This window comes from Perissodus microlepis, chromosome 19 (assembly GCF_051167445.1).
Source record: "Perissodus microlepis isolate ML-2025 ecotype Zambia chromosome 19, ASM5116744v1, whole genome shotgun sequence".
In the NCBI taxonomy this organism is placed as follows: domain Eukaryota; kingdom Metazoa; phylum Chordata; class Actinopteri; order Cichliformes; family Cichlidae; genus Perissodus; species Perissodus microlepis.
Window position 1 is genome coordinate 16194809 of NC_140479.1, and position 14234 is coordinate 16209042.

At 39.2% G+C, this 14234-nt stretch overlaps 1 protein-coding gene across 1 annotated transcript in view; it reads right to left on the reverse strand.

Moving 5' to 3' along the window:
• galnt16 (UDP-N-acetyl-alpha-D-galactosamine:polypeptide N-acetylgalactosaminyltransferase 16) overlaps window positions 1-14234 on the reverse strand; it is a 37092-nt gene that overhangs the window by 13942 nt on the left and 8916 nt on the right. The window contains exons 3-6 of the mRNA XM_084914463.1: window positions 13564-13662; window positions 13353-13420; window positions 9438-9503; window positions 2207-2328 (exon numbers count right to left, since the gene is read on the reverse strand). Coding sequence (XP_084770589.1) covers window positions 2207-2328; window positions 9438-9503; window positions 13353-13420; window positions 13564-13662 — 355 coding nt within the window. The remainder of the gene's footprint in view (window positions 1-2206; window positions 2329-9437; window positions 9504-13352; window positions 13421-13563; window positions 13663-14234) is intronic.

Consider the following 14234-nt stretch of genomic DNA (forward strand, 5'->3'; position numbering starts at 1 on the left):
AACTAGACAAGATACAGAAGACCAAAGAGCTACCAGAGTAAAACAGGAAATAAGATGAAAATGAACAGAGAACTAAGATTAACTTGGAGAGCGGTGAAAGACAAAAGATAACAGTCTCAGAAAGATCATACGTGTGTCCTCATTAGGATAGGGATTTGTGTTGATGTGTGCCAGTGTAGCCTATGCCTCCAACATGCACAAACATTTGACCAACAACATGCAATTAATTTGCATGAATGTAATATCTTTGATATGCTGCTTAGAGATGGTGGTGACTCTCAAAGCAGAGCCAGTGAGACCCCATTGAGCATCGATAAGAAAACTGATAAGGAATTGAATTGATGGGAATTTCAATAGTGGAATCGGAATGATTAAATTCTTATCAATTCCCATCCCTAGTAGCTAGTAAAAAGAACCTAATCCAAAGAGAATCCAAAATGCAAAACTCAAATGACATAATAACATATACAGAGGACACAGGGGAGAAGTAATAAATATAACACAAGGATCTTTGTTATGTTCTTTGAAAGTAGAAAAGCACACCACTGAAACAAATGTTATTGTCAACCTCACAGGTATACTGTAATTAGGTGAATAAGAAAATTCAATTCACTGGGTGCCAGTTGAGCTTGCTGGTTGGGCAGGAGCCCATATGCTATACAGCTGAAATACAGGAGCCTGGGTTCAGGTTTGGAACCCTTTGCTGAGTGTCGCCCTGTGCTCTATCCCGTCTTTCCTGTCTTCTCTGTGTTGTCACATAAAGGCAAAAATACCCCAAAAAGAAAATTCGAGATGCCAGATATCTTGTAAAGTAAGACAACAAGCCACAAGTTGAGAAAAGTAAAAAAAAATCCGTTGATATTTCTTCTTTTCTCAACTCTTTTCTTGTACTGTAGCCTGGAGAAGCAAGCATGCTGCTAAAATGCCAAGCAGGAAGAAAATTAAGAAGCAGTGCATTGCTGACGGGAAAGAAACTGCAGGAGCTACATCACAGTGTCACACATTAGTGCGAGTCATGAACATGAGAAAGGTGATTACTAAGAGAAATGTGAAATGAAACAGCTCCTGCTGACTAGAGTCATTGGGACAGCCTGAGATTGGTGCGGGGGGGCATCAGCAGTTGTTCTCAACCATAACCAGTCACAGTCACAGGATGCTAATAATGTCAGGGCAGGAAGGAGACAGTCACAGGTCGTTACTCATCAGCAGGTGATGAATTTCTTTCCGCAACTATATCAATACATTCACTTTATAGGAATTAAACATTCATCGCTGCACACGATTTTGTGCCGCTATGTATTTCCATTCTCTGTGCACCTCACTTGTGTGACTTTGTGAGAAAAAGAAAGCAGAATGAAACAGAAACAGTGAGTGCTTACTGCTGAAATGTCCAAGAAAGTTCACTTGGAAATACCACCAATATTTAAAATAAATAAATAAATCCACCACATAACGAAGACTGGCTGGCATCGCATCATATTTTGAAGTGTAAAACACTTGCGGACAGATGTACAGTACTATAGTGCTCCTGATGGACGGCCTAATTATTTTTTTAAGAGGCAGTGAATCAGGAAAATCTGTCATTAACAAAGAGTGTTATTGATTTAAAGACTATGCTGTAAGAATAAATGCAATAACGGTCCACGGCACCACAGCTGCTACACAAAGCAGCCAACTCAACCAAACCACTCCCTCATTATCCCATTCAGAGTTTCCTCTATAGCGGAGACTCAGTTGTGAGAAGCTAATTAGGATTTTGGTCACTCAGTAATCATCATCTTGTCTCATTAAAGTCAGCTCCCAAGTGCCACTGACCAATGTGTTAAGCAAATAAGAAAAAATGAACCCAAATCAGGCAGAGACAACTATATATAGCACAATTTCAGTGAACTATATGAAGTGATTTCATGCAAAGGACAGAGTGGAAAACAGACTGAGGAGGAAAAAGCCCACCAAACTTTTTCCAGCTGCGGCAGAGCAGCGTGTGACATCTGGTATAGTCTGACTTGAATCTTAGCTGAACAAATTGAGTGTTTATTTAACAACACGCAGTGCCAACATATTGCATCACAGTCAATAAAATCTACCACAGAGAAGAAAATAACTGTTCCGCCTCCAAGCATATGCATGAGGCTGTGCGTGTGGATATGTGCAGCATGCATTTAAGTGTCCGATTAAGTGTGTGTGTGAGCATGTGCGATTGTACCTCCTTGACTCTCTGTATCATAGGCTGCAGCCAGTCAGTGTTGACCTCACAGTGGCTGTCCAGAAAGGTCAAGATCGAAGCAGAGGCCGTGTTGGCTCCTCGTACGCGTGATCGGATCAGACCTGAAGGAAACACATGACACTGAAGTCTCAAACTGCTCAGATGGTCACAGTTTTATTAAACTGATGCTGTTTAACGCAAGTGTTGTTTTCAAGACTCTGATCCTTAAAAGAAATCTCTGGAAATCACATTTTCTGGTGACATCTTGGGTCACTTTTAAAAATGCTTTATATTGATTTAAGATGTCATAGTCATTTTTTTTGTCGACAATAACTATTCTTCAGTCTGTGGACAGCTATTAATCACTCTAGTAGCCGTTCCGAATGAGCTTTAGGAGAATTGATATCTGCAAAAATCTGTATCTCTGAAACCGAGATGGTTATAATTACAGACTCCTTTGTTTCCTCCTCGTGTCATCATGTTCTGGATGTTCCTCACTCACACGGTCATGACATTTACATCTAAAATAACTGTATCAAACTGATTTAAAAATGGCTGAAAGTATTTAAATCTTTCTCATCCATTGCACATTACAAATAAGCAACACTGCACCCTGTTATTTGAAAAGACTTAAAAGTCCATTTTGAGGAAATACAGTATGTTTAAAGACTTTTCTTAAGGAGAGACGACATTGTACCAAATAAAAGAGACCCTAGAATGAACATGGATGAAAAAGTAGCGGTTTTGTTTAACATTCTTCTGGTTGGAACCTCTTATTCATGAATAGACAGAAGGGATATAAATGTGATGGAAAACCTGATGTATTCCTTGAGATATAAAGCGAACTGCCCTCATTAAATGGACAAAATGAATCACCATCACTAAGATGGTGACTCATTTCAAGGATGAGGTTGCCCTCATATCTGGACCTGCATAAATTGAACAACACAGACACAAAGTCACCCTACTTAGGTCTCATGATTTTTTTCCCCTTCTTCCTTTATTTTATATAATATCTCACACAAAACTGGAGAAATCTCTGTGTGCAAGAACTAGCTAAAAAGGCAATATTTGATGGCCATGATCTCCAGGCCCTCAGGCAGTACTGTGTTAAAACAAAAATTGTGGTTTTGTTATAGAAATCACTGCTTAGGCTCAGGAACACTTCCAGAAATCAGCATCTGTGAACACAATTTGTTGTTTCATCCACAAATGCAGGTATAGCTCTATGATACAAAGAAGAAGCCATAAATGAACATGATCCAGAAATGCTGCTGTCTTCTTTGGGCCAAAGTGAATTTAAAATGGACTGAGTGGAAAACTGTTCTGCAGTGAGATGAATTTATATTTTGAATCCTTTTTAGAAAACAGAATTTCAGAACAGAGGGCGCCTGTCTTTCTAAAGAGGAAAGAGACCCTCAATCTTGTTGTCACAACTCAGATGACGTGACATCTTGTACATGTGCAAAAGGCATCATCAATGCTGAAAGGTATTCGAGCTCCCACACGTCTTTTTCAGGGAAGGCCTTGCATATGTCAGCAAGACAATGCCAAACCACTTTATTTATTACAACAGCATGGCTTCATAGCAGAACTGTCTGGGCGCTGACCTGGCCTGCCTGCAGTTTTTGAGATTGTTGCATTGTAATTGACAGTTGACAGAAAAAGCATTGGCTTCTTCTTCTTTATTAAATTGGTGCTATATGATAAAATATGATGATGATAATCACCATCATCCATGTTTCTGGAATATATACTGTACGTTTGACTTAAGCTGGACAAGCAAGTAGAGAATAAACAGCCTCTAGAATTGACATTAGTTATTTGGATTTATCTCAAGTAGATCCCAGAACTTGTCTCACTCCCGTCAGCGACGCTGAGGGTAAAACCTACTTTAAAGGAGTTCACATTTAAGGCAGACTCGCTGGAAGCACGGGGGCACTGAAAACTGTTTTCTTTTTCACCAAGTACGCCTCCAGTTACAGTAATATCTGGATATGTGGAAAAGGTTAATTGTCTTTGATATTTATGCAGCATCCATAAACGGATCGAGCTCGTTATCTTAAGAGTTTTGTTCTGAAGTCAAAGATCGTTAAAATAACACAAATTTATTAAATGCTTTTTGTTTTTAATAGAACAAGAGTTCCAGAACTTAATTCTGAGCTGATCATGAATAACCTGAGTGTTTCAAGAGGAGGTTGTTTCTCTGAATAATTCAAAGGATGATTTTCAGAATTATCACCTTTCTTTTGTAACAGAGAAGAAAAAAAGAAGAAAAGAAACATTCACTGTCCTCTATTGCTAATACAAGGATCAACTGCTTTAGTTCTTAATTAATTCTGCTGGAAACATTTCTCAGAGATATTTTGGTCCTTGTTGATATGATAGCATTACACCGTTGCCGTTTGCACATATACTATGGGAATCTCCATTTCCATCACATCCCATATATAATCTATTGAGATCTGGTGACTGTGGAGGTCATTTTTAAACTCATTTTCATTATCAAGAAACCAAGAAAGGATCTGAGCTTTGTCACATGGTGCACTTTCTTGTTGGTAGCAGGTATCAGAAGATACACTGTGATCATAAAGGTTAAGGTGGATGTGGTCAGCCATAATACTGTGGCATTTAAACAATAATGAGCTGAGAGTGTGCCAAGAAAATATCCCTCACTCCATCACACCTTCACTGCCAGCCTGAACCACTGATACAAGGCAGGATAGACCCATGCTTTTACGTTGATGAGTCAAATTCTGACCCCATCATCCGACTCTTGCACCTGAAATTGAGACTCTTCAGACCAGGAAACATTTTTCCAGTCTTCTGTTGTCCAATTTTGGCAATCTTGTGCAAATTATAGCCTCAATTTCCTGCACCAGTGTGCTCTTCTGCATAGCTTGGTTGTTACTTCCCAAAAGCTTGAAGCTTTTTTGTCACCCAGAGAACTGCTGCTCACTGGCTGTTTTCTGTTTTCCTGATCATTCTCTGCATGTGGGAAAGTTCAAATAGATCAAAGTTTCTGAAATACTCAAAAAAATCAAGTCTCTTCCTCATTCTGATGCATGACGTTTAACCGAAGCTTCTTTTGACAGAAGATTCATGAGAATAAGCAGTGCTCAGTTTAAAGCACATCGTTTAGACAAACACAACCTTTGTTTTACCAATGAATGAGCTTGAATCACACCAGTTCACATTTCATCCTTCCCCAGTATAACCTAAGTGACATTTGAGAGTAGGATTGCGCGCCTGGTCAGTTAAGGCACTTCACCTCTTAGGGAGAAACAGTAATTTATCTGGTGCTGTGTTTCGGGCCACCTACCAAATGTCAGGCCAATAGATTACCCATCTGTGTGCTTTTAGTTTACACCAACACACAATGAAAAAACTGCATATTAAGCTGCTAAATGTAATGTATGTAATCTATCTAGCAATGTGAAAAATTCCTTAATTTACAGAACATGCTACATATTAGATACACACTGGCTATTCCACAGTTCTCACCCATGATAGCAAAGACTTCCTGCTTGTGCTTGTTTGGTGTAATTGTGGGTACATTTAATGCTTCAGTGCCTGATGACCTCTGGCAGCAGTTTGACGCATTAAAGCAGAGAAAATCAATGATGCCTGAAGGTGTGAAGCCATTAAGAGCTGAAAATCAATCCAGTCACAAGGACAGGGACTATTTGCTTTTACCGTTTTCAGTAAACTCTCAGAGGGCTGTATTTTGCTGGGTCATCCTGTTTAAAAAAACCTCTTGTGTATTTCTACACGAGAAAGCCTATGAAAAAGATAGATTAAGATTAAGCTTATTATAATTTGTGGACGTGGGTTTTAAGGGTGGCAGTAAAGAAAGCTAAACTTGGGCTTGTGGACTGTTGCTGCCAGACATTAACAGCATGTGGCCCAAAACATGTGTTATGCTATGAGTGCAAGAACCTGAGAAAAATGGATTATCAAACAGTAACACTACTTATTTTAGCTTTAAGTTCAGCCGAACTTCCCTGATTTGGAGCACGAATCTCATTTTGGTTCAAATTAATCTCAAATAGACCAGCTCACCATTCAGTAATGGCACATAAAACAGTATCTTCAAATTAAGTGTGAAGAAATTTGCAAAAATGGGATTTCTTAAGAGAAAAAAAACCCTTGCATTTCCCACATTCAGTCTACTGTCATCAAAAACAAATGCTAAAATGAAACGAGTTGGTACAGTCGTTGGTTAAACCAGCTTACGTGGTGGGTCACTGGAAAGGCTGTTAGTAAGAAGCTAGAAAACCTGACAATGATTCAGACCTGAGGCCTGGATAAAATGAGCCCACATCTATTTCTAACAGCGTGCAATGCAAATATTTCCTGGTTAGAAACACAGTAAAAAAAAACAAACTGTACCCTGCATTTCCACAATTTCCACACAGTAGGCTAGACTGAACCCTTTGACAGACTAATCATTGTGTTTGACATCCTAGAGTTAGAGAATAAAACTCATTCAGGTGCCTGTGAAGGAGCGATCGAACAATAAAGTGAGTGGTTCTAATAAGTACTGACACAGAATTTAGTCAAATGAAAGGTGTGAGAGTGCAGAAAAAAGGAGATCAAACTGTAAGGAATGCAGATAAATCCAGAAACATGGATTTATACTTACATGTGACCAAACACAATTAATAATATTAATGATATATAAGTCTATGCTTCTACAAAAATTACTATAACTGTCTATTTGCCTTAGACACGCATATGTTGATTGTTTTATGTTTATGAAGGATCAGATTTTATGTTGATTTTTGAGCTTTTAGCCAATATATTGTAGTTATGATTTCTTTTTAGGTCTTTCTAATATTTTAGCGTCTTAAGTTTTGAGTCTTATGTTTTGTCGGTTTAGTTTAGGATTCTTTTTTTAACGTCATATTATTTTAACAATATTTTGCCTCAGTTTTCTTCAGTTTTGGTCTCTGTTTAGTGTTTCTGGATTTCTGAACAACTTTCAAGATGTTTTACTGTTTTCGTGTTAGTTTTTAACCTGTCTGCAGTTACCTACACTATACTGACCACCTCTAGCCGTGCATTTTGCCTCTACAAACATTTGTGAAAGAATGGATCATTCTAAATAGCACGCCGAATTCGAGTGTCGTAGGAAGCTACTTTTGTGATGAGTCAACTTGTTGAATTTCTTCCCTCGCAGATATTCCTTCATCAACTGTAAGTGATATTACTGAAAAGCAGAAGTGTTCAAGAACCACAGGAACTCAATCAGGAAGTGGCAGACCACATAAAGCTACAGAGCGGGGTCAGTGAGCTATGAAACATATAGTGCACTAAAGGCGCCCCCGTGCTGCTGACAAGGTAACTGCAGAGTTACATACCACCTCTGGCAGAGAAACAGTGCACTGGGAGCTTCAGGGTGTGGCTTCTACATGTCCAAGCAGCTCCCAGTACTCCATACAGCGTATCAGCTGTCAGTAGGTATACAGTGGATAATAAAGTATTTTTAAATGTTTATTTTTTTGGTCACACTTACATTCTTTAGATCATTAAACAAATTTTAATACTAGACTAAGATAACCTGGGTAAATACAAAATATAAATGATGATTTCATTTATTAATGGGAACAAAATGCCCTTTATGAGAAAGTAATTGTACCCTAGACCAAATAACTGGTTCTACTCATCCTCAAGCATGTGTGATAACTGGCAATGACACTTTCACATCACTGTGGAGGACTTTTGGCCCACTCTTCTTTACATAATTGCTTTAATTTAGCAGGATTGGAGGGTTTTTGAGAATGAATGGTCTTTTTAGGTCATGCCAAATGATGTCAATTGGACTTAAGTCTGGACTGGACTTTGACTAGGCCACTTCAAAGCCTTCATTTTGTTTTTTTAAGCCATTTAGAAGTGGACTTTGGATGGTTTCCTTGGATTATAGCTTGAGCTTCCGAGCACAATCTCATAACCGGATATTTTACTTCAAACTTTCTGGATGAGTCAGCGATGCGCTCTGCTGAGAAAGTTCACCACTCTTCCATGTTTTATCCATTTGCCATGGAAATGGCTTTGTAACCCTTTCCAGACTGATAGAAGTCAATGACTTTGTTTCTCAGCTGTTTCTTTAGATCGTGGCACCATGAGTTGCTTTTTGAGGTCTTTTAGCCTCCTACACTTTGTCAGACAGGGTTTGATTTAAATGATTTTGGGATTTAATCTGGCAGTCTGGCAGTACTCAGGCCTGGCTGTGGGTACTGAAATTGGAGTCATCTTTCCAAAAAATGTGGTTAATCACAGTTAATTCATGATTTAACATAGGGCCAGGTTTGCACAGCTTTTTCTTCCTCTTAATAAATGAAATCATTATTCAAAGACTATTTTTTGTATTTACTCAAGTTATCTTTGCCTACTATTATAATTTGCTTGATGCTCTGAAAAACATAAGTAAGACTAATAAGGAAAAAAACTAAGAAATCAGGAGGAGGCGAGTGTAAATCCTGTCATCATTTTTCATGCTGTCTGTGGATGTTCCTGTTTCTTCTTGTCAAGGTTATTATAATTAACTAAACCGATGGTAAAAACAAAAACTAGGAGTGAAAAACAGATTTTAGTTTAGTCAACTAAAATTTATTTTTTACTCCTAGTTTCACACACTTTCACACAACACACTAAAGTGAAATAAAAATACAGAAGAAATATCTTTAGTTTTAGGGTTTTTTTGGTAAAAAAATAAATCATTGACACGTTTATTGAGACATACTATAATAATTAGAAAGACTAAAAGTAACACTGAAACTGTTAATAAAAACAATAAAAACCAAAAACTCACTCAGTAAACGAACTGAAACTAAACAGAATTAAAAATAAATAAATGAATGCAAAATATAAATCTATAATAACTCTGCTTCTTCTGTGTCCTTGCATTTTTTTGGATGCTGTCAGTTTCTTGTGTATTCTTACAATTTTACAACATAAAATGACTGAAACAACAGTTGTTCATATCTTTTTGGTCTGTTTCTGTTTTCCATTTGATTTGTTTTTTCCACTCCAGTATTTTTGGACACACATTTTCAGTGACTATCTGCTGTCATGTGAAGCATTTTTACCATCTTCGCCTTCACTTGTCTTTCTATGAATTATTCCTTTAAAAAAGCCACACAAAATACATCCCCTTTTCAGTCCAATATCTTTTCCATTAAGTCATTTTCCCCCCTTCCCATCGTTCCCCTTGTCCCTGCACACTCACCCTCTCTCCTGCCGTTCCTCAGGCAGCGCACTTTGGGGATCTGAGCGAGCAGCTGGCAGTCCTCAGCTGGGGGAGGAGAGCAGAGGAGATGGCATTTTATGGTGGAAGGAGAACACACACTGAGAAAAATATTTCTCCTCGCTGCCTCATCTCACACTCTGTCACTCACCCAAACCCACAAGCACACCACTCTGCCACACTTACATGGATTTAGTGCACTTAAACAGACATAAACACAGACAAACAAGGGCATGGTTACGGACACACACCCTCAATAAGCACACTACTCAGTGCTGTGATAAAAGTCACTTAATGCTGCAGTATATGAGCTAAAGACATTCAAACATCCATCGGTGCATCCATTTCACTTAGGCTATAATAATGAGAAACACGTAAACACAAAAAAGTGCACAGGTCAGAGTGTTCAAGCAAAAGAGCTCACTGCATAATTCAATTCAAAATCCTTTTTTCCATAAACAAATCCACCAGCGAGCCAACTTCCATCATCCACTCCATGTTTCTACATGAGCCATAGCTGGCACAGAGCTGCTGTTGTAGTGGACATCATTACAAACAACACACAAGCACAGGTACACACATACACACACACACTTGGGAAGATTGGCATTAGCAGCAGAGAGTGTGTGTTTGTGTCTGTGTTTGTGATCTTGCTGAGGGATTGTGGAGAGATCAAGCAGACCCCCTCCCGAGCAGCGATACAACCTTATGCTGACAGAAACGAGCATGACAAGTTGTAATCCTCTGTGATTAAATTTGCTGTGTGTACAAACCTGTTTGTTTGCATGTAGACTGTGGAGTCAGAGGGCGTGTGTGTGTGTATGTGTATGGCTTTAGTGTTGCTCCTAATGGGGGGACAGCTCGTGTGTGTAGAGAAGACTCACAAGACTCGGGCAAGAACAGCAAAAAGTCATAGATCACTCCCACCGAACAGATGTTGTACACTTTTAGCCTGATTGTATAAGCTTGTATGCATGCATGTGAGTGTATGAAAGCCTGTTTGCATCAGGGAATTATTTTTTCCCAGACTACACACAAAAAAAAATGACAATTTTAAGAGTTTTGTGAGTTATCGTTTTAAACTACAGCATATTATCCTGTTTTTCTGAATTAACAAGATAATCATCTCATCGGTTTCTTTCTGCTGACCCAGTTCAGGGTCACAGACAACATTCACACCTACAGCCAATACAGCCTTTATTTTAGTTAAGCTAACCCATGTATGTCTTTGGACTGTGGGAAGAAGATCGGATACCCGGGGAGAACCACGTAAACATGGGAAGAACTCCAGAAACTCAACCAGCCAGTGGATTCAAACCCAGGACTACTCCTGTCTCCACACTGTTGGAGTCGCATGCAGGCTTGCAGTAAAGATCACTGTCCTTGATTGAGCACCATGTCCTTGTGATTAAAGCGGGCGAGCCTTAACAGGATTACGCTCGGCCAGGACAATCCCTCCTGCTGCTGCTGGCCGACATCCTCCAACACCGTCACGTCTACTAACAAATCAGCTCACACTCTCACTGCATCGGCTGACTGTCTCTCTAAATTCCACCTGCACACTTGACACAGCAGCCCTGATTTGAATATATTCACTCATTCATCTACATTTTTTCTCGATGGAGATATTACAACACAGTGGGAAATAAATCCATGAAGAAAAGCAAAAACGTGCTTATTTTATCATATATGTTGGTAAACTGAACCTTTATGATCAGAACCGGAATAACAACTGCTGCTCATACAGCGGGACATGTATAATTTTGAAGTGGCTGCCGTGAGAGCGTGGAAATCCATGTTTATTTAAGCCTGCAATAACTGATCTGTCACGTGGGACTTGCCAGCTGTGACCAGCTGCTATGACAGTGGTGCGAGTTCATCAAAACACAAAAGTTAACCTCTAACAATGAGCTGAAACCTGCTGTAAAACACTGTAAAGGATTCAGCTTCAGAATGACTATTAGGTAATACATACACTGCAACAATCCCCAGAGTAAAAATGTTGGGTCTAAGTGGTGAGAGATTCTAACTGTACAGAAAAAATCTCCTTTACTATCTCACAGAAGTAAAACAAATAAAACTAACAATATTTGAGGAACAAAGCATGCTGTGGACCTTCCTGTTTCAAAACTGTAGCAGCTGTTGTGTTAATTGTCTGAAACTGGTAACAATGGCACCCATTAGAGCGCAGCAACTGGAGAAGTCAGCTAACTGGAGGCTCACTGGCTCACAGTCAGACTGAGTTGAAACTAAAAGCCACAAACTGGAACCAAAGTGTGTTTGAGACTGGTTCACATGATAATTAATACTGGGAATTAAAATCCAAAACAGGGAAGAGATTAAGAGTGTAGCTTAAGAACCCTTTGTTCACTGTGAACCCTGCTGGTACAGCCAAGGTGCAGGTAGACAGGCAGCAGGAGACGAGGGATAAATGAGGCATTAGTGGGCTACAGAGCTCCCACTGCTCCTGCCACTGAGACACTACTGTTTAGATGTCTGGCCAGCTTTGACACCTCCAAGTACGAATGCACGTGTGAGGGTGTTAGTACACCGTGGATATAGGTCGCCGTGCTGTTCCCACAGACAGAGGATCCATGTGGTGGTAATTACAGAAGGCACTGGCGACATGAGCTCATGAAACTTCTCAGCCCAATGCTGACAAAGGGGAATAATTACTAAAGTGTGGTTATCCGATAATTCCACAGCCACATAAACCACATCAGCCACTTTTTACGGTGATATTAAACCAATTCAACTCCAATTTTCAAAATGGCAAGGTGAATTACACTGATTCTGCTAGTTCTCTTTCCAGGCTGTTACTCATGTGTTTCTCCAGCTCACTTCTGCTACAGCTGTTGTTTACGTTCACATTTTTCCATATTTGCACATATAAAAAGCAGCCACCTGTCATTAAGTTTCTGATTTCCTGTGAGCATTATAGGATTTTAGAAATATAAGAAGGAACAGTAAAAAAAAAAGGAATATAAGAACTAGTCCATTTAAAGTTTACCATTTACTTTACACTGTCTTCCTTCTGTAATCTCTCCTGACGTCCTCTGTACATATTGATGAATTGAACCAAAATGATTTGAATTAATTCGGACCTACTGACACTGATTTACAGTTCAAGTATTATACAATTTGGTACATCTCAGCTTTTTCTCCTTGTTTTCCTTTATTTTGAAAGCCAGGCACCCACTGAGACAGTAGATGATCAGTTGAAGGGCCTGATGCATCTCTTGTGTGCTACGTCAGGTCTTTGCAGGCCTTTTGTCCTCCACTTGTCCAGTTTCCTCACTTTTTATGGACACTCTGCACGGCAACCCCTGAGGCTACCAAAGCAAAAACACTGTATTATGCAGTCAGATTTTACAGTAAGCTAAATTTACAATGTCTGACTGTGTTTGCATGTCCTGAAACGTTTTTCACAGCAGCTTTCACAGGGAAGGTGAACTATAGAATTATAATTCATGCCGGTCAGTGTTTCCGTGAAAGTAGCTTCAAAGTTACTCCACATAAACAAGTAAATGAATAAATTAAGAAAAACCGAAATTATAATGTGCACCATTAGTCCAAATATAAAATCTAAGTTCTCAGAAACAAGCACAGTACAGAATCTTTGAGCAAATTTAGCTTTCATATTATATTAATATTTATTTCCATTTTCAGTTTCTTTGTTTTGTTTGCTTCAAATAATTTTTTTACAGTTTTCTTTTTTGGGGTAGGTGGGTGGGGGTTGCCATGGAGACAGCAGAAACAAGCCGTAAACTCAGAATTAACATACTTTTTTAACAGTTTTCTATTTTGTACATACAAAAGGCACAGAGCAACATCTATTCAGCATTCATCTGAAGCCTTTCTGAGCAGCAGTTCAGATACAAAAAGAACAAAACTCACGGTCAGAGCTGAAGTCATCTATCAGGATTATTTCTTGAATCAATGATGGCGGACTTCGCATCAGGACACTGAGCGGGAAAAGAAAATAAGATAAGATAAGATAAGACTTGATCCCATGGCGGGGAAATTTGTGCTGTGATAGAAGAAGATTAGAGCAAGCACACAAGTTGGTGTCATTTCTCCTGTCTAATTGGGCCACTTGCGTCATTACCTTTTAATGGTGCGAAGAAGAGTAGAGCGGGCCTCGTTGTGAAAAGTGATGACGATACTTGTGGAGGGAAGGTCTGTGTCATAAGTCAGAGCTGCACACCTGCAAGCAGGGGTGAGAAGGTCACATGTGGTAACTCATACAAACCAGGACGTCTTGTATTCACGCACACACATGCTGGACACAGTTTCAGACACATGCAATTGGCCGAGGTGCCCCGCGGAGTCGTCTCTGCATTGTTGCTGTAGTGACATAGAAATATCCAGTTGCCCAGCAACATTCGCACAGATATCTGACCCTCAGTTTTAATCTGCTACCTGTTGCTGGGCGCATTGAGCCTAAGTTATAAGGTATGAAATTCAAATATCATACACCACAACGAAACAGGAAAATAAAGGCAACAATATACATTCACTAAGGAGTCATTATTACAAGATTAACAATCACTGCACGATTGCAGCGTTTGTTTAATTAGTAAGTCGTACGGGTATGTTCACATATTAGACGTGCTGCCATTTGATATAATTACATATGAGACTTTGATGTAATTTTGTAATGAAAAAGAAATCAACAGCAGCTTATAATAGGAACAGAAAATTAAACTGGGAATATTATAGCATGCGGAACCATTATCAGAAATAAAATTAAACATCTTTTTTAAAATAGTTTGGATG